Source organism: Alligator sinensis, unplaced genomic scaffold, assembly GCF_000455745.1.
Source record: "Alligator sinensis unplaced genomic scaffold, ASM45574v1 scaffold639_1, whole genome shotgun sequence".
NCBI lineage: Eukaryota > Metazoa > Chordata > Crocodylia > Alligatoridae > Alligator > Alligator sinensis.
The window spans coordinates 54,979-75,115 of NW_005842771.1; the positions used below are offsets into that span (position 1 = coordinate 54,979).

Here is a 20,137-nt window from a genome sequence, read left to right on the forward strand (position 1 = left end):
CCCTAGGCACTGGTAGGGAGGAGGCCCAGGATCTTTTACAGGCTGGCTTGGAGACAGGGAACAGCATGACAGGGCACTAATGCAGTCCTTAAACTTCAGCACAGATGTGCCTTTCTGTAGGAGGCACCCTGCTCTTGTACTGCCTGGATGGTCATGCCCATCTGACTGCAGGGAAGGAATGTGGCTGCAGGATGTGTAGGCAGAGCCTTCCATATGCCTCTGATCAACTGACCCCAAGAACTGCACAGCAGCTACTTGAGCTCAGAGTAGACCTGCTTTAATGGCTTGAACACATGCACATGCTAGCTGTGGTTATGCACCTGCTGTGGACATAGCAAACAGATGCCTGGAGAGGACTCCCAGGGGAGGAGATGCATGAGGTGGTGCTGAGGGGGAGCACATGTCTTTCTGGCCAAGGGGAGGGTGACATCTGTAGGGCACAGGGTGTTCGGCTTCTGGGGCAGGAGGACAGCTTAGCGTGGTCCCTGCCAGCTGCTACCATCCCAGCTGCTTTGGGGCACCCATGAGAAACGTGCTGTGCCTGCCACCGGCTACTTTCTTGGCAGGCAGGGGCAGTCCAAATGATCTGCCAGTCTAGAGGGGACTGCACGGCATCTGCAGGTCTTCTCCACCTCTGTAACGGACTGTCTTGGTATCTAGCAACTCCATCCCTCACATTGAAAGCAAAGCCAGGCTCATAAACATCTGGGACCCACAGTGATGCCCCCACTCCCATCACTGGACCAGGGCTGTAGAAGCAACAGCACTTGGTGGGGGGACTCTGGGTTCTAGCAGAACTGGGATGGCAGCAACACCCCGCTATCCCTGAGCCTCTCACCCAGTCTGCTCTGCATTAGCAGGAAGAGCCTCTCCACCTCCTGGGGCAGGAGGATGCTGCTGTAGGAGACCTAGCAGGACAAAGCCACAGCCCAGTAGCCCCTCAGGCTGCAGTTGTCCTTGGCAGATGGGGCAGAGGCTTTGTGTTTGGGAATGTGGGAACACCCTCCTCCCCCATGCCTGTGGGCAGTCTCTGCAGGTGCTGGGTCTCTCCCCTTCCCCAGTGTGGGCCCTGCCCTGCTTCACCGCTTCTTGGTCTTCACCAGCCCCTTGTTTACCAGGCTACGGTACAGCTCCTGGAGATAGGTGTAGACACACTTGGAGTCAGGCACACTCATGCGCACCATGTCATCTACCTCCAACAGCGGGGCACAGTCGGCATGCTTCCTGTGGGCAGAAAGGGCAGGCACTCATCTCCTTTTACCCCAGCCTGGCTTCTCTGCCTACTGGTGCCAGCCAACATGGATGGCTCACTCCACCCCCTGCTGTGGACCCGTGCCCAGGAGCCTGAACACCAGGGCCCAGGGCTGTGGCTTGGGGCATGCTCCTCTGAGCAGAAGGCAATGGGCAGGATGTCTGGGAGAAGGAGGGCTCAGCCAGGCCACTCAGTGCAGTCTGGAGGACACTTCCCAGGAGCTGCCTGGTGCTTTACCAGCTTTGCTGGTCGCCCCTGGATGCCCTGGTCTCACCATGGCATGGGCAGGTCTGGCCCTGGGGCTGGGTCCATGCTCTTGGGCTGGCTGGGAAGGAAGCAGCTGTGGCTCGTGGCTCTTGTGAGTTTGCCAGCTCATAGGGAGAGCAATCAAGCCACAAAAGGAACACCCTGCTAATCATCTAATCGGCTAATTAGTGCAGTTGCAGCAAGAGGGCCTTCTGGCAACAAAAGCTTTGCCAGGTGCATTGTGGGAGGGCATGTGCCCTCTGCCCTTGTAACTTCCCCTAGTAGGCAGGGCAGGCCCCCTACTGGGGAAGATTGGGCTGGGCAGTGCAGGCTCTGCCCCCTGTTGCCCCTGCCTCTGAGGGGCTCAGCTCTCGACTCAAATGTGGCTCATAGAGGACCTCCAGGTGGGCACTCACTCAGCGGTGGCAAAGGCCAAGGTGAAGTTTTCCCTGCGGTTCTCGGGCGTGAGGGCTGCGTAGTCAAAGGCATCAGGGAAGAACTTGTGCACCAGGGCACAGAAGGCCAAGCCGCTGCTCCAGCTGGAGGAAAAGTTCACGATGTCCACGTGCTGGGGTGGGCACGGGCATGGAGAAGGGAATGGAAGAAAGGGAAAAGTCGTCAGACTATGAGTTCTCATTGTACTACCCTCCTCACTCTGTTCACACCCCTACCCCTTGACATCACTCCTGCAGGCCCAGGAGAAGCCTAAGCCTGACCAGAACAGCTGGTGGTCTGTTCTCGGCTGGTACCCATGGCTCATGGCAGACACCATTTTGCCCTGGCGCCCATCCATAGCCAGAGGGGAGAGGGGGCAGCAGAGCAGCCGGCCAGGGGCTGTGTGGTGCCAGTGCCTGGTGGCCCAGTCTGTTGGGTTTCAGGCACTGTCCTCCTGCCTCTGCATACCTCCAGCACACCACCTGGGCCAGGGCTGGACAGTGGCTGTGGGGCAGGGGGTCATCAGGCTGTGCCATACTGGCTGGCATTATAGTGGTCATGCTCCTGCTGATGTGGGCACCGCATCCTGCCTCAGCCCGTTGGTTGCCTCTTGCTCCCCAGCCCCTTACCTCATAACCACGGGTCTTTGCGCGACACCATTCCAGCAGCATGTTCTTGATGGCATTGGTGCCCCCCGTCCGCTTGATATTTGGGGCAGGACCACTGGCTGCCCTGGAGGGGAGGGATGGGAAAAGAAATCCCCCTGACCTTCTAAAATGGTCCCAGAGCTGGCACAGGGACAGGGTTTTCTCCTGTACTTCTCCAGCCTAGAGAAGACCCTCCCTCCACCTCTGTCCCACCAAGGTCAAGTGGGACTAGAAGGGGCCTGGCCATGGAAGAGCCCACCCAGGAGCTGGAAGTGGTGCTGTATTATCCCATACCTGGGAGGGTACCCCTGCCAGATCCCACCCCCCGCCCAAGCCCTCCATGGAGTTATGCTGTTGTGAGGGGGGATCCCAAGTACTTTGTCCCAATGCCTTATGGCAGGGTGGCCTGCTGGCAAATCACTCCCCTATTCCACTCCCCATAGTCCTGGAGGGGCTGGAAGTGCTCCAAGGGTCACCAAGAGGTGCCGCACCCCCCAAACTTCTCCACGATGGCCTTGCGGGACTGAGTCCTGGGGCCCAGGCGGGGCCGGGTCAGTTCCCTCCGATCCAGTGCTGGCCGCTTCGGTTTCTCTTTGGGGGGTGCTGCTCCCTCAGGTGCGGTGCTCCGCTCCCTGGGCTGCTGCATTGCCTCACCAGGGCTGGGGAGAAAGGGAGGGCATGTCAGAGATGGGGACTGTGGAGCAAGAGCATCATGCTGGAGAAACCACCCGGTGCCCCGCACTCCAGCTGCATGCCTGACCCCAGCCTGGCATTAGGGGCAGCTGTGCAGCAATGGATACCAGCCCCATGCCCTGGCTGTGCACCAGCACCAGCCTATGGCCAAGGGGCACCATGCTGCTAGAAGAACCATGCCTGAACCTTGGCTCTGCACTGCTCCCCAGCCTGGCCAAGGGGTGCTGTGTGGCAGTGTTACCATCTTCTCACCCTGGCTGTCTGCCAGCTCCCAGCTCAGCACTAGCAGGGCTGCATAGAGACACCATCCTGAGCTGCATGCCATGTTGCTGTCCCAAAACTGCAACCTGGCACTTGGGACGCTGCCCATGCCCCAGCGGCAGACCCAGGCAGTGCAACAGCCCCAACTCCTCAGCCTGGCACTAAGGGCGCTGTGTCTTATGGGGACACTAAGTGTAGCCCCAGGCTGTATGCCAGCTCCAATACTGCAGCCTGGCACTAGGGTCGTTGTGCTGCACAGGGACCACCCCCATCCCAATAGGCAGGGCATGTACCAGCCCTTAGGTCCCAGCTGACATGGGATGATGGGTACACTCACCTGGCACTGCCCTCTTGGCCCTTGGAAGCACCTTCTAGAAGGAATTTAGAGAGTTAAAAACAGATCAAGACATCACCCACAATGGGATTAACCGGGAACCGGAGCTGGGGCTGGGGGGGAGGTGGGAGGCAGCTATGCTGGAAGTGACCCTGTGTCAGGGGGAGAGAGGGAAGGGGGGGGCTGTGTAGGCTGATTGCTCCCTTCCACGCACACTGGATGTCTTGTCCCTCCCTCACCCCTGTCCCCTATGCCCATTGCCCTTACCTGACTGTGAGCCCCCTGTGTCCTGGGCAAAGACAGTGCTGCCTGTGGGGCTGGCTGGGCCCTGATCAGGGGAGCTGGGTGCAAGCTCAGGCCAGTACTCCTCCTCTTCCCCCAGGTCTAGGGACACTGGCTCCTCTGAAGTGCTGGCAGTGCGCTCCTGGGGTGGGGGAAGGGTAAAGCCTTTATGGGACCATCCTCACCCCCACAGCTCGGGACTCCTAGGTCTGCTCAGCCATCCCCATCACCCCCAGTTGTTTCAGAGGTCCCCAAACTGTGGTATATGTACCTCTGTGGGTACACAAGACACCTCTGGGGGGAACATGAGAGAAATTGTCATGGCAGATTTAATTTTCAGTATAATAATAATTGACATTTAAGGCACTAAAATATAACACATATACCCGTAGCTAGTTAATCTGGAACGGGGTATGCAATAAGAAAAAGTTTGGGAACCTCTGCTCTAGGAGGGTTCCTGACTTTCCTGGTGGGGAGATTTACTCCAACACCCTAGCACCACAAGTGGGGCAGCCTCCCTGCCCCCTGCTCAGTGTTCCTCACACACCAGTGTGCGAGCTGCACATGACTCCCAGTTGGGGGATGCACGGGTGCAGGCAGCACCTCCAGGTCACGCTTGGCCCTGGTGAGGTGCGGGCAGCAGGCACAGGAGGAGCACTCACCTCTTTGCCTGGGGCTCCAGCCCCACGCTCCTCAGCCACCTCCTTTTCTGGTTTGGTCCCAGCTGCTTCTTCCTGGGGTTCAGCCCCAGACACTCCTACTCCTGCTGTCTCCACTGCTTTGGAGCCCACACCTTCCTCTGCTCTCACCTCAGGTCCTCCCACCCCACTGCCCACCTTGGTCTCACTCCCAGCATCCTCTGCTCCTCCTGCCTCACTGCCCACCTTGGCCTCACTCCCAGCATCCTCTACTACTACCCCACTGCCCCCCTTGGCCTCACTCCCAGCATCCTCTACTACTGCCCCACTGCCTCCCTTGGCCTCACTCCCAGCATCCTCTACTACTGCCCCACTGCCCCCCTTGGCCTCACTCCCAGCATCCTCTACTACTGCCCCACTGCTCCCTTTGGCCTCACCCCCATGATCCTCTGCTCCCCCCAGCCCTTTGTCCCCCAGTGCTGCCTCTTTGGCGTGCATCCCCGCCATCCCTTCCGCACTCTCTCCTGCTGTGCCATCAGCCTCCGAGGGCCTGGGCTGCTTTGTTGCTGGTGTGGGGAGGGGCACAGCTTCCTGTGGCTCCATCTCTGCAAGGAGACCAGAGGTAGGAGGGTCAGATTTGGGCTGTGCAAAGAATACCGTCCAGCCTGCCCAGAGCCCTGTGCTCACCTGCAAATCGCCCCTCATGGCCTCTACTTACCTTGGCCACACTATTGCCAGGTCTAGGAAGAGAGGGTGGGGGTGTGGTGGGGTATGTAAACAGGAAGCAGGAGCAAGGTGAGGGCTTTTAACCCTTTCCCAACAGGCTAGAATCTGGCCCTTTAAGGCAGGGGGCAGCACCGGACCCTCCTGTTACCTAGTAAACAAACCCCAAATACCCATGACTGGATCAGGCCAGTGACTCAAGCACTAAAACCTGCACCAGGTGGGGGTGGGGAGAGAAGCATGGGTGCTGCGGGAGGGGGGAGTGCATGAATGCCAGCACCAGCTAAATATACTCCTGCCTCTCACTGTGGGGCCCCCTTGGCAAAACTGTGGTCACCAACCTGGTCCCCTATTCAAGCACCCTCACCCCATGTTGGGTGTTCAACCAAGCATAGTCCTGCACTCATGACCCACTCCTGACTCTGCTGGTGCCCCTCACTCCTGACCCACAGCCCCCTTCTAGCACAGCCTTGGGGTCCTCCCAGCTTTGTCGGAGCTCCTTACTCCCACCACACGGCCCACCTGCCATCCCAACCCCAAGCCCTTATGGCCTTGTGTCCCCCCAGGGCCTGGCACAGGTACTGTGGGGGTGAGTACAGGAATTGCCAGGGGGTCCTCAGCAGGATAGCAGTCTATGGAGGATGGGGGGCTCCAGTCTGATCCATTGGTGCCTGCTGGGGGCAACCTGGTGCCAGCCCCTCTGTGACCCCTCCCACATCTCTGGGTTTCTGCTGGTGCCTGAACCCCTGGGCTGGCAAGCAATGCTGGGCTGAGGCTGCACCTACCTGCTGGCTGCTTCCTAGGGCTTGTGGGCTCACTGTGGGCTGCAACTGTCAGCCTAGCTCATTGTATCACTGCCCTTGGCATGCCCCCCCCGCTAGGGGATCCTATTTTTATCAGAAGAAACACATGGTACTTTCCTTCAGCTGCCCCCCCCACACCCCTCCCCTCTTCTGCTGCCCTTGCATGAGCATACACAGATCTCCTCCTGCAACCCGCATGCTGCCCTCACCAGCCCCCCAGCCCCTGGCACTGAGCCCCCAGTGCTCCCCTGCAAATCCCACAGTCCCCACAGAATGCCCTGTTTCCCTCACACCATGACTTCTCTGCACTGACCTTCCCACTACCAGCCACACCACCCCAACCCCTCCTTACTCCACATGTCCTTACATACACAGGAGGCCGACAGAACCCCTCCACTGCCCCCAGACTCCTCACAACACCCTACTGTCCTCTCCTCACACACAGAGCACCCTAACACCCCCACACATAACCACTCCACTGCCCCTGACAGCCCTCCACCACCACTCTACAGAGCCCTCCAACTCTCTTGCAGCTCCTTGAAAACCTCCTCAACCGCTCTGAACACAAACACTCCCCATCAGTTCCTCCCCCCAGAGATCTCCACCACCCACAGAGCCTCCCTTTCCACTGCCCTCTGTAGACAGACCCCTCACCTCCCCATGCATGCAGACCCCCTGCTACCCCCACACACAGACCTCCCCTTTCACTGTCCTCTGTTCACACATATATCCCACCTCCCTTCCCCCCACACAATTCTATATGTGCCTACAGGGTTGTTGGTTGTAGCCGTGTTGGTCTAAGGACATAGGCAGGCAAGGCTCTTTGGGTAGCTATCTTTTATTAGACCAACTAAATAGTTGGAAAAAAGCTCTTTGCAAGCTTTTGGTCACAAGCACCCTTCTTTAGGCATTGGGAGACTCTGCTGCTGTTATGTGTTATTCAAGGTAGAAAAGAAGCTAAAGTCTAACAAGAAGTCTATGAAAATGCAAATGAGTGGAAGTTTAGAAGACATTTACAGATTCACAGAAGTTTAGGAGCTGAGGGACCTCGTGAGATCAAGTCCAGCCCCTCTGCTTTGGGCGGCAAAGACTGCTGGGATCAAATAACTCCAGCAAGGTGTTGGGTACAGATGTGGGGGGAGGGAGGGAAATGTGTGAACAAAAGCAAGTGGTCATCTTGAGGCAGGTTACCTGGTGTATCAGATGTCAGGAAGGTTGTAATGTGTCATAAATCCAGTGTCTATAAGTCCATGATTTTTTGTATCCAGTAGATTAATGAAGTGAAGTTCATAGGCTCATCTATGTGCCTACACACACACACCCTCCACTGCCCTCTTCACACAGTCCCTCATACACACACATGCCACTTCTCCACACAGAGACCCCCTGACTCCTTCAACACACCCAGTTCCCAAGTCCCCACCACAACCAAAAACTGTCCACACTAACACACACAGTGCAAGGGAGGAAGATTACAGGGGGTTCCTCAGGGCTCTGGGTTGAGACCTGGACTGTTTCCCATACTCATAAATAGCCGGAATAGGGAATAAATAGGGAGATGACAACATTTGCCAAGATTCAAGGTGATTCCAGGTTGCCAACTCCACAGTAGGTAGCAAAAACTGCAGAAAGATTTTCCTGTGCTGCAGAGGTGGGCAGCTAAGGGGCATGGATAAATGCAAGGTTGTATGCCCATGGAAGAGAAGACCCTTGGTATTTATCCAGCCCTGGCACAAGTGCTCAAAATATATCGTCCTGGTCCTGAGGGCTCAATGAAGCCAAAAACAGACCAGAAACATCCCTGTGCAAATTCACAAGGTGTCTGAGCTCTGCCCAGAGACAGATTCAAGATATCACACAGAGAAAATAGATATAAACCTGGAATGGCGGGACAGAGTGGGCAGTATTGTGCGGGGTGTAGCAGGGCACTAAGATGTTCCTGCTCCTTTAAGGGCTGAAGCAGCCTGGCCAGGAAGCCCTGCAGCTGCCTGAGCAGCTGCCTAATGGGGTAATTGGCTAGCACCTGCAGACCATGACCACCAGAGGGAGGCAGGGCCTTAGGGACATAAGCTCAGGGCTGGAGCTAGCAGGGTTCACGCTCTCTGGCGAGTGCCAAGGGAAGGAGCCCAGCCTTAGAAAATTACCAAGAGATGTTCGGTCGCCTGCTTTACTACCTACAAGGACTAGGGCTCCAGAAGCCTACAAGGTACCCAGGGCTAGGAGACACACTATCATAGGGTGGAAGTTTTGCCTTCTTAAAGGGGCAAAACACAGTCTCCTTTGCTATTGTTGGGTTGTAGCCAAGGGGCTTGTGCTTGTATTATTGTTTAGGCTGGTGGTTTTGGGATGAGACTATAAAGGGAGGCAGAGGCCTCATTAGTGCCCAGTGGGCAAGGCACCCTATTGTGTAGGGCCTGGCGCCAGAGGGGCATGGAGGCACAGGGACCAGAGGGACCAGTGTCAGAGGGGCACACAGAGGTGACAATAGTAGTATAACACCTGCAAGGAGAACAAGAAGTCCTTCTTTAGGTACATGGGGAACAGGAAGAAAACAAATGGGAGTGTGGGCCCATTGCTCAGCAACTTAGGAGAGCTGGTTACTGGCACCCAGGAGAAAGCTGAACTCCTGAATGACTACTTCACCTTGGTCTTTCAGTGGACCAAAGGGAAAACCACGCCATGTAGAGTAGAGGATGAGCATGGTAGGAATAATTGCCTTCCTACTATTGCCATAGAATTGGTTTATGACCAGTTAATAAAATTAGATATATACAAGTCAACAGGACTAGATGATCTTCATCCAAGAGTGCTGAAGGAGCTGGCCAAAGTTCCTGCAGAACCCCTGGCAAAACTCTTCCACAACTTGTGGCACTTTGAAGAAGTCCCTGAGGACTGGAAGAAGACCAGTGTTATGCCCATCCACAAAAAGGGCAGGAGGGAGGACCCAGGTAACTATAGGCCAATCAGCCTAACTTCCATCCTAGGGAAAATCCTAGAAAAGTTCATCAAGGAATCTATCTGCGATAAGCTTGCAGAAGGTAAGATTCTGAATGACAGCCATGGCTTGGTCCTGGGCAGGTCTTGCCTAGGCCTTTGATCTAGTATCCCACAATGCCCTCGCGAGAAAATTGGAGGATTGTGGGCTTAACTCCAAGACAGTCAGGTGGGTGAGAAACTGGCTGCAAGATAGGACCCAGAGAGTCATAGTGAGTGGATCTGTGTCATCCTGGCAAGAAGAGGGCAGCAGTGTCCCACAGGAGTTGGTGCTCAGTCCAGTACTTTTCAACATCTTTATTAACGATTTGGATGTGGGTGTGAAGAGCTCACTGGCCAAGTTCGTGGACAATACCAAGTTATGGGGAAGAGTGGTCACGCTTGAAGATAGGCTACAGTTACAGGCGGACCTAGACAGGCTAGCAAGTTGGGCAGATTGGAACCTGATGAAATTCAACATTGAGAAATGTAAAGTGCTCCACCTCGAGACAAGCAACCCCCAACACACCTACAGGCTTGGCAGCACCAAACTGACTAGCACCATGAATGAAAGGGATCTGGGGGTAATAACAGACCACAGTATGAATATGAGCCGGCAGTGTGATGCTGTAGCCAGTAGGGCAAATAATGCTCTGGCATGCATCAATCGATGCATCTCCAGCAAAACCAAGGAGGTGATTCTTCTGCTCTACTCAGCACTGGTGAGACTGCAGCTGGAGTACTGCATCCAGTTCTGGGCACCACACGTTAACAAGGATGTGGACAAGCATGAGAGAGTCCAAAGAAGAGCCACCCATATGATCAGAGTCTTAAAAGGCAAGCCATATAAGGAAAGGCTGAGGGATTTGGGACTCTTCAGCCTGAGGAAAAGAAGGCTGAGAGGGGATCTGGTAGCAGCTTACTGCTATACTAGGGGAGTACATCAAGGCCTTGGTGAGCAACTGTTCCCTGGGGCACCTGAGGGGAAAACTAGGAGTAATAGCCACAAACTGTTTCAAAATCGATTCAGGCTCAGCATTAGGAAAAACTTTTTCACAGTCAGGGTGTTCAGACTATGGAATAAGTTCCCTCCAGAGGTGGTGCAATCACCTACCCTGTAAACCTTCAAGAGAAGACTAGACACCTTGCTGAAGTCACTTGACCCCCAGTTATCTTTCCTGCTTGATGCAGGGGGCTGGACCCAATGATCTTCCGAGGTCCCTTCCAGCCTTACAATCTATGAATCTGTGACACAGTAAAGAGTAGGTCAGAGCTGTGTATTATGCCCTTGGCATTAGGGCATTAAAGGGACAGCCTCCTGCCTAGAAACAACTTGTTAATTACGACAAAGGCGTGGCAAACAAGTCAGGTGGGCAGACTGCCCTAGACAGGTGGGTGGACCAATGTTGTGATCGGCCTTGAGATGACCCCCTGTCACAGTTGTGCCTTGGTCAGGAAGGCCGTGCACGGGGAACATCTGTGCCTCTGAGAGGGAGGGAGTGAACTCTTGGGCCAAAATAGAAACCCCAAGAGTCAATATAGAGGAGCAGTGCCAGGGTTGAGAATGCTGCTGGAGGGGCTAGGAGATACTGGCCAATACTGCTCATTTGGCCTGACGGGTGTGGCCAGGGTCAAGGGAAACCAAAGGCCCAGATGGGACTACAGCCAAAGACTATGGGGAAGATAGAGGTAGGCCTAGAATAGGAGAGCTCTCATTCCTGTGGGGAAGGAGCAAAGGATAGAACAATAGAGAAAGGAAGACCTGAGAAAGGTACGACAGAGACAGAGAGTACCAAGGGACTGAAAAGTAAGACACTCAGTTGGAGGGTGTGATCGGAGGAAGTGGGAGAGGAGCTCACCTGCAAAGAGAGCTGGATGGAGAAAAGTCCAGACCAAGCAGGCTGAAGCCAAGGTGGCTGCCCTGTAACAATGTCTGCAAACAGGGAAGAAAGATGGTAGATCCAAAGAAATTCAGTGCCTGATGGCATTTCAGGTGGAAAGGACAAGTGCACTCGAGTGTCTTATTGTGATAGAGGCAGAAAAGAGCAGGAAGCATGAGGAGAAGCTGCAGTTCCTGGAGAAGGAAATGGCGGCACTAACACCAAGACAGGTAGAGGCCCAGGAAACCCTGAGAGATGAGAGGCCTGTTCTTGACCAAAAGGTAAAAAATGTAGGTTACACCATAGAGGCCTTACAGAGATGGTTGGCATGTCAGGACAATGTGGTGGAGGAACTGTGTAACAAGATCGAGGAGTGGTGACAGAAGTATTCCCAGCTGCAGGAAGCAGCACAGGCATTACAACAAGTGGTAATTGCAGCCCAATCCACATCAGCAGAAATGGACAGAGTAATAATGGCAGAAATGAAGAAGGCTACCAAGCAACAGCTAAAGAGCAAAAAGCTCCTGAGTAAGCCACCTTCCTTGAAGACGGAGCTGGGACATAAGACAGGGGAGTGCAACACATTTGAAGGCTCAGCTGCAAGTGGTAGAATCTGAAAATACGCAGCATGGAGAAAAGATACAATCCCTGGAGATGGGCAAAACAAGAGAAGCAGAACAAGCCACTGAGATAAATTGCCTGTAGTCCCTCCCACAAGACGCAACCAAACGGGTCCTATTCCTTGAGAAAGAAATGTGACCAGTACAGGTAACCATAGAGACCAGGGATTTCTATGAGAGTGCAGTACATTGTTGATGGGGAGGGAGCTACAGAGACTCCCATGGGCTACAAAGCTCTGAGACGATGCTCCCTGCAGGGTGCTGCACTCCCACTCAGACACTAGGTGGTGCTGCTTTGCTCTGTCTGCCCATCAAATCTGATTCCACCTTCTTTACAATGAGGGCTTTTCAATAAAGCTCCAGGTTGCTTAGTTTATGGACAGCCCATTTTTATGGACTTTATGAACAGGCATTTTTAGCCTGTTTTTTACAGACTGTTGGTAAATGTATGGATTGTTGACAACCCTGACTATGATCTGATAGTCACAAGTCGCGCAGTATAAGCACCGTAAGCTTCAGTCAAACCATGCTTTCCCCTGGGATTCTGGCTCCACACACCTCTGCCAGCACTGATCCCACCTGGGGCAGCTTGGATGGGATATAAGGGCCTGGGAAAAGCTGGGAAGAGGTAGAGGAGGTAATGAAGGACTGGACTAGGGAGAGCTCACGGGGACGGGGGAAGGAACATGGGGGAAACAAAATTCAGACAGCCCAAAAGCATCTTGTGCCAGTCACATCACATGGGCACTGTTGGGTCATGGGACCTAAAGTTATGCTGCCCTGTGAGTGGGTCCTCAGACAAGGGAGTCCTCCCCCATCCCATCCCATCCCATCCCATGCCACCTCCCTAAATCCTGAGACTCCTTCAACAAACCGACACAAAGCCCAAGTGGGGAGGGCTGATCTATCCTCCTGGATCCCCCACCTTGAGTGTCACCTCAGTGGTGATGAAGCTGTACTGGCAACACCATGCTGGTTCCCCAGAGATTTGTTGCTCAGAGAACCCTGGCTGAGAGGACAGGAAATATGGGACAGGAGACAACACCATGAGGTCAGAACCGGCCTTGCCCACAGCTAGTCCCAACCACTGAGTACTGCTTGGGTGTCCCCAGGGACTCTGGTCCCTGCACCAACCTAGTAAAGGCAATTGATGGCATGGATCTCTCCTAGGCAGGGGCACCCAGATGCCTTATAATGAAGTGTCTTCCTGTTATGGCTGCCCTGTCCCACCTCACTTCGGAGAGCTCCAAAGCACAAGGCCCATGAGCCGGCACAGCACATTCACTGGGCTAAGTGAGCATCCCATGCCGTCACCAGTGCTAACCATAATGGCAATTCAGACACAGGTAGGGCAGTGCCCTTATACTGGTCTTGGTCCTGGCCAACATCAGACCATGCTGTCCTATCCCTCTCTACCTACACAAAAGCCCAGCCAGGTCTCCTCATACCCTAGAGAGTGAGAATCCTGAGAGGTTTCCCCCATCCTGTTTTTCTGTTCAGCCCACATTATGTTGGTAAAATATAACTGGGGAGTTCAGGAAATGTGAGAATGGCAAAACCAAGCCAATGAGATAAGCACTTGGCTCATGCCCTCATGTGTGAGATTAGACCTGATACAAGCTCAGCACTTTTGCTTTGGAGGAAAAATGAAAAATGCTTCTGGAAAATGTATTGCAAAACGGTGTATAGTAAATAAGGCTATTTTTAGGGCTGAAATGTATAAAATGATACACAGACACCAAAATAGTACTACAGGTATACTAAGTAGAGCAAATATAACCAGTTACATGTTATTTCTTATTTGCTTATATTCTAAAGAGATGAAGGCAGTTCTAGGTAATATATGTGCCATCTTTATTCACATTCCACACACCCACAAATAAGACATGTACCTTGTCTTGGCAAGTCAGAATGAAGGGAAAAAAAGTTTGTCCTTTTAACTAAACCATTCAGAATCACTTTCCTCTTTAAGACACTCATCCCAGTTTTCAACTGCTAATTTTGGAGAAAAGGTGAGTGTGGTATGTGAATAACAAGGGTATTATTATTGTTGGCGTTACTAAACAGTTTACAAGTATGTTGGCAAGATTTCAGCTGAGAGAGTGGAATTTTATTTAGAAAACAAAGTATAGAAATGATACAAATGGATGAACTGTGGAGGAATGTGTGAGCCAATAAAAAAGATTTCTAGAAATGTGAAAGGGCTAAATGGCTCCATTAAAAGGAGGGGAGTGTTGGAAGCAATGACATGACAGGCCTAGTATTGTGTTTTTGCAACAAACCTATTTGCAGACTGGGCTTGAAAAATATCAGGACAAGAATTCACCAGCCAGTAAACCAGTCTCTCGCCAGATTCTTTGAGTATTATGGAATGCCATGTTTACATACATAAACATTATATTGATAATGCAGATTATAAATTATAAGAATTATTGTACATTATTTCTGTTGGTAAGGGATAATAACTTCAACCTCATGCAATACCTGTGTATTACTACAGTGTTGGAATTTTGTTTCTATAGTTGTTTAGAGAAAAGAAAAGTGTTGTGGGCCTATATTGGAATAAAACAAAGCTTTGAAACATTTAGTGTGTGACACAGGATACTAACCAAGATGAATCTAGGGTATGACCCAGTTCTTATATTCTACTGTAAAAGGAAGTTCACAAATTTCTATACTGGGGAATGTGTAAATGTAATTCTGTATTCAAGAATTTGTTTTGACATTTTCATCATTTGACAATATTTTGTTATATTGAATCACAAGGTTGGGATGGACCTAACTGGTTCAGTGCTCTTCCTCTAAAGCAGGGGTTCCCAAAGTTTTTATGCCACAACCTGGCAAACCGTGGCCTGGAAGTGGCCACGGCACAGCAAACCATGGCCCAGCAGTCACAGCTGACCGTGGCTGGAATTTCCAGCTGGCAGACAGATAAGGATCCCCCCCACCCCCGGCCTAACCCTGTGCTGCCGAGGGCCCTATGAAAGGAGCCATGGCCTCTCCACCCAGCTCTGGGGGCTGCGGTTTGCCACTTCCCGTCTGGCAGCTGACCATGCTGCAGACCAGCAGCCAACCTGCTGCGGCCTGCCACCAGGCCACGGCCCGGGGGTTGAGAACCCCTGCCACTGTTAGAGACAGGACGCTGGGCTAGGTGAACCATGTGTCTGACCCTGTATGGCACTTATGTTCTCATATACTGATCTCCCTTGGGGGAGGCAAGGGAAAAATAATTTATCCTATTTGTAGGAGACTGATTTCCAACAAAACACTGAGACCATGACAGCAAACGAAAAGCTTCTTCCTTCATATGGCGTCAGATATCAACTTGCAAATCTATGAGCCACTGTCTGGCATTATCACTCAATATATGGATTCTATCCACCCCTTCTGGGCATTTGTAGAGACTGCAGCTTCAATTAAATGCTGTGATGTTTATTGGACTCGCATTCACACAGGGGGCTGTCCAAAATGTTCATCTTGTGAAGTATTGTTCTGAAGCATATATATCCAGATCTCAGTCTGTTCAGCTTGACCCATGCTCCTCTGCCAAGGTTGTGCCCAATGGGGGACTCATTTAGTGTTGGTATAAAACACTGTAGAAATAGGTCTGACCTTTTCTAATGGTTGGCCCACTGTTGCTGCCCACAAGTTTAGTTCAGCACCCCCAGAACAGCTGTACAGCCTGGATAGCTCCAGCATATGCTCATGCAGAGATGGCCAAGGACCAGGGCAAGGAGATGCACCTTCTAGGTAAGGAGGAGGTGGAGCACTGAAGTAACCACTCACATGCCCATTTGAGAATCCCATCTTGCAGTGGTATTTTGCACAGGGAGCAGAGAGTTGTGAGGTAGGACTCCACCAGTCTGCCACAACCCACTAGGACTGCAATGTGCAGAGCAGGGGTTTGCAAAGCTGGAAAAAAATAGCATTTGATGTCAACAGCTCATTAATCTATGCTTTGTCTACATCAGGGGAGACTCCCAAAAAAGCCCCATGCAAAAATGGCTCATTGCCACAGTCTTGCCAGAAGGATAGGGAACAGTAGAAGACAAAATCCCTGCCTTGGGGCAACCACAGGAACAGGCTAATGGAGGTGCTCTCAGGGAGAGGTTCACACCTAGCGACTGGCTAAGCCAGGGCCTGATTCCAGGGATACGTAACCATGGAGAGAACAGTGAAGGAGAACCCATATCCCCCACAATCATGCTACCCCAGGCCAGCATCTCAATGTGAAGAGACAAAGCACAGCGATCAACAAGGCTTTGTGGAAACCTTGGCCCTGGGCAATCCAGGAGGAGCAGTGTGAAAGCCACACAGAGAAGATTTTGGGGAAGGAGATGAAGAACTCCATGCTTCTCAGGGTGTATAAATGCCTTAGTGTTCTTAGTGACTTGGTGGGGTGCATACAGAGGGTCAGCAATGGAAAGAGAGGCTCTGCTGCATACTTTGTCTTACAGGGCAAATATATACTCACCTGCTATAACTTGGTAAGTCTCATTGCTGGCCCAGGTATAGAGAGGAAGGACTGGCCATCAATAACCAGTTGCTCTGTTTGGGTGACTTTCTCTTATGAAGATGAACACACCCCAGAGAACAGCTGGCTAGAGGTGGCACCTTTGTTTGAAATATAGGGTCCTGGATTTGCTGTCCTAACACTGAAAAGAGAAGCAGACAGGCATGATACTAGCAGGTTTCCTGCACTTAACTTACTTGATGCCACTTACAGTTCAAGTCTATTTTTGGCTATGTAGATGGGCAAGAAAAATCAGTTGACAGCTGTACTGTGGTTTGTGTGTGACCAGGTATGTCATGATCATGTGCAGCATGACAAAATGTGCAATGATGACAGTATTGGCTCTAGGTTCTGGGAGTGCACCCACATGTTCACCCAGTGAAGTTCTAATCTCCACAAGGTAGTCAACAACCCCAATGTTGTCACTTAAAACACCTGCTTCTTCTGGGCGTTGAGGGAGTGTCTTCTGGCCCCCCACTGTTTGATGTGGCTGGCCAGCTGGTGTCCACACATGCTGTAGGGTATAAATATGTGAACAAGAAGCAACTCCTGTAACGTTGTGGAGTTTGGCTATTCCCTCGTGGCCATACCTGAAGCAATGAAAGAGAAGCAGAAAGCCTGGCCTGAGAGTCTGAGATCATCATCCAGAGTTTGCCCAAAGAAGCATGAGCATTTCACCAGTGCTTACCTGAATGATGTGCAAATGGAGAGTGTGGAATAAAAAAAATCTTTATGAGCTGCCCCAGCCCCCTCAGGGTACCTCCCCTTCACACTGTCCCCACATTCTCCAGAGACACTTTCTTGGGACTTTTCTCTCCAGCTACAGGCCCTGTGGTATCCCACTGTGTCCAGTTTCTGCCTCTTGAAATACCTCCCAAACACCCTGGGCATAATTTTATCTTTAAAGGGTTTGTAATGAAGGGTGGTGAGTGTGAGAGGTGAATGCCTGAAGCATGGGGCTCTTGTACAGGAATGACCCAGGCTGTTTTGTATTGGCAGTGCTCTTCAACGGGTGCCAGGAGTTTGAAGACCGTTATTGTACTCTTTCATAAAATAGGTGATTTTGATGACCCAAGCAACTAGATGCCCATCACCCTTTCCTCAACCATCTGAAAATATCAGTTTCACTGCAGCCCAGATCACAGACTGGGCTGTGAAGGAGGGAGGGCACCAATTTGAACCAAAAACTAGGGCTGCTATGAACACAACTCTTCAACCTCACACTGGCTGAAGAGCAACATCAGCACAAGACAGCCTGTGTTTTTCCTTTGCAAGAGCCTCACACTCGAGGTACTGACTCTCTCATTCCCCTGCACTGAAAATGTACTACCTGTGTTAACCAGGCAGATAGAGAAGTGGTTTTGAAAAGTTCCTACCTTCCTTAAACTGAAAATGAATCGCATGCAGTTTAACTGTTGTGACTGTGATAGTTTGCTGAGTTCATGTATTCACTTGGATTGGGAAGCTGCAGTATTTTAAGGCACAAGTAACCCTGTGGTGCCCTGGCTGGTGCATTAGCTTCCTAGCAATTACCAGGCATTCAAAAGTTGTGGATTCAAGTCCCATCAGAGCTAAGCAATTTGAAATACTACTACCATACCCAGAAAGGGACTATCCGCATTCACACAAGACAGGCCCAGGGAGCTGTTAAATGGCGTGCCACAGACCTCCCCTCCTCTTCCCTCCACCAGGGGCAGACTCACTGTGCAGCTGCCTGCATAAATCAGAGTCGCTGCTGCATTTTGGCCTGGTTGGGACAGGGGCAGCTGGGGCCCCCTCCAGCAGGGCTGGTGGGAACAGGGGGATGTGTGTCAGGAGGAGCACTGGCAGAGCTGGGGAGGCTGTGGCTTGTGGGGGACGGAAGACTGAGTCAGGAGTGCAGGGCATTGTCTGCACTAGGGGGATGTGGGGAGTGTGGGGCACCAGCAGGGATGAGGGGGAGCTGTGGGTGAGGAGGAAGGGGCACCAGCGTGGCCCAGAGGTCAGGGTACTGTTGGAAGTGAAGGGCATTGGCAGGGCCAGGGGTCTGCAGGTCAGGAGTGAGGGGCAGCAGCAGGGACAGGGGGCTAAGGATTGGGAGTGAGGGGTACCAGCATAGCCAAGGGATGGGGGACTGTGGGTTGGGAGCAAGAGGCACTGGTAGGGCGGGGGGAGGGTGGTGCTGTGGCTTATAGTTTTGTTTTACATTTAATTTCTGAGGCCATAACACTTGCTAGTTACTGTAACAGTTAGAAAGTGTCCCCCCCTCTCCACAATCATACACAGTTGTTCTCTTTTTTGGAACTGGAAATATTGTAACCCTACCTTTCCTTTCTAAACAGCCTGGGCATTTCATTATGCCACAGAACAACACAGTGTTGAACCCTGTTTGTTCTCACTGGGAGCTCCTTGGGAGATGGTCTGGCACCCACCACGTACCTATAAAGACCTCCAGAGACGGGCGAGGCACACAGATCCTGTGCAGCGCCAACAATGAGAACACGAGGAGCATAATGAACGTTCTGGCCCATTTTGCAGGAAATCAGACCTAATTCCTATCCGTGTCCCTTTTGCCTTCAAAACTGATGGATACTTCCATTTTCTAGCCATTTTTTTTCAGATGTGGCTGTCACTCTCCTCAACAGGAACTATTGGCATGAAGGGGGCAGGCCTGCAGGCTTTTTGCTGAAGGTAAAGTCCAGCCACCATCTGTCCAGTGAAGGAAAAGACCCACTTCCCTCCACATATCATAAACACTATAAAGCCTTTTCCTTAACCTTTCTCCAGTCACTCCTCCTTGAGCAGAGTCAAAGCTTGAGGAAGCCTGGAAACCTTTTGGGGACTATGAGTGAGCACAGCAGGCTGCTAGGCAGCAACCTTGACCATAGAAAGCTTGGACATTAGTCCAAAAGAGGACAACTGTATATGATTGCGGAGAGGGGAGGCACTTTGTAACTGTTACAGTAAATAATTGTTATTGCCTCAGAAATTAAATGTAAAACAAAACTAAAAGCCACAGCACCCTCCCCCCCACCCTGCCAGTGCCCCTTGCTCCCAACCCACAGCCATGCTAAGCTAAACTGACTTCTTTGCTGTGTTTGCAGACAGGCTGGCCGTGCTGCCGGCCGTAGCATAAGGGAAGTCTCTCGTCAGCTCCCTGACGTCCAAGTCATCGCTGTGCTTCTTCCATGGCCTGTGCGAGGGATCCACGACCCTTGTGATCCCGGGTCCCCCGGTCGTGCCAACTCCTGCCCCCAAAGTCACACAACTAGCTTGTCCGACTTCAACTCCAACCCCGACTCATCACCTAGCATCACGCTGAACCACATCGGAGCACCTGCCTCCCCTGCCAACACCCCCATGCAGCTGGGGGCCGCCCTTGGCCTGCAGCGGCCGCCACGTCTTGCACGAGGAGCAACTGCGGCTCCGGGCAGGAAAGCGCCCCCTCGCCCCTGGGGACCCGCACGAGGAGAGAAGCTGCACATGGCGCCTCCAGGCTGCTCCGAGCAGGGGCCCTGCAGGAAATGCAGGCTCCCTCCCCGGTTGCTTTTGGGGCTGGGGAGCGCAGGGCGGTGACGGCTGTGCGCGCTCGCAGAGGACAATGCTTCCAGCTGTTCAGTGAAGCGGTCACATCCACGCCGAGGCCCAGCCGGCTTGTAGCACGCACATCCCGCCCGCTATCCCCGGCCCCCAGAGGCACGTCAACCCCAGCCCCCGCGTCCCCATGGCAACATGCCCCGCCCCACTCCCGGCTCGCCCTCCACGCCCCTGGAGTCCCACCCCCTGCCCGTGCCCGCTCCCGCTCCCTCCCAGCCCCGCCCCCGCGCGTCTCCGGGGTTGTCAGGCCGGGCCTCCCGA

At 52.7% G+C, this 20,137-nt stretch overlaps 1 protein-coding gene across 6 annotated transcripts; it reads right to left on the bottom strand.

Moving 5' to 3' along the window:
- Nucleotides 1–252: 252 nt before the first annotated feature.
- SMTNL1 (smoothelin like 1) lies at nt 253–7,054 on the bottom strand. 6 transcript variants are annotated; one of them, XM_014525248.2, is made up of 9 exons: nt 6,297–7,053; nt 5,507–5,662; nt 4,813–5,393; nt 4,136–4,292; nt 3,872–3,905; nt 3,072–3,239; nt 2,563–2,665; nt 1,915–2,066; nt 253–1,224 (listed from the first exon to the last, which is right to left on the bottom strand). In XM_014525248.2, the coding sequence occupies exons 3-9, from the start codon at nt 5,389–5,391 to the stop codon at nt 1,080–1,082; spliced, it is 1,338 nt and encodes a 445-aa protein (XP_014380734.1). In that variant the 5' UTR covers nt 5,392–5,393; nt 5,507–5,662; nt 6,297–7,053; the 3' UTR covers nt 253–1,079. The 6 variants fall into 6 exon arrangements, with proteins under 6 accessions (XP_014380734.1, XP_025072657.1, XP_025072655.1 ...); XM_025216872.1 differs by lacking the exon at nt 5,507–5,662 and having other exon boundaries at nt 6,297–7,054; XM_025216870.1 differs by lacking the exons at nt 5,507–5,662; nt 6,297–7,053 and having other exon boundaries at nt 253–671; nt 1,116–1,224; nt 4,813–5,493.
- Nucleotides 7,055–20,137: the final 13,083 nt, after the last annotated feature.

What these genes read in the sequence shown, in the direction of transcription:
- SMTNL1 (XM_025216868.1), bottom strand. Translation starts at nt 5,493, where the DNA reads ATGAGGGGCGATTTGCAGGTGAGCACAGGGCTCTGGGCAGGCTGGACG. An exon ending in CACAGGGGGCTCACAGTCAG is followed by an intron (nt 3,906 to 4,135) that starts GTAAGGGCAATG and finishes AATTCCTTCTAG; the next exon opens with AAGGTGCTTCCAAGGGCCAA. An exon ending in ATCGTGGAGAAGTTTGGGGG is followed by an intron (nt 2,666 to 3,071) that starts GTGCGGCACCTC and finishes CCTCCCCTCCAG; the next exon opens with GGCAGCCAGTGGTCCTGCCC.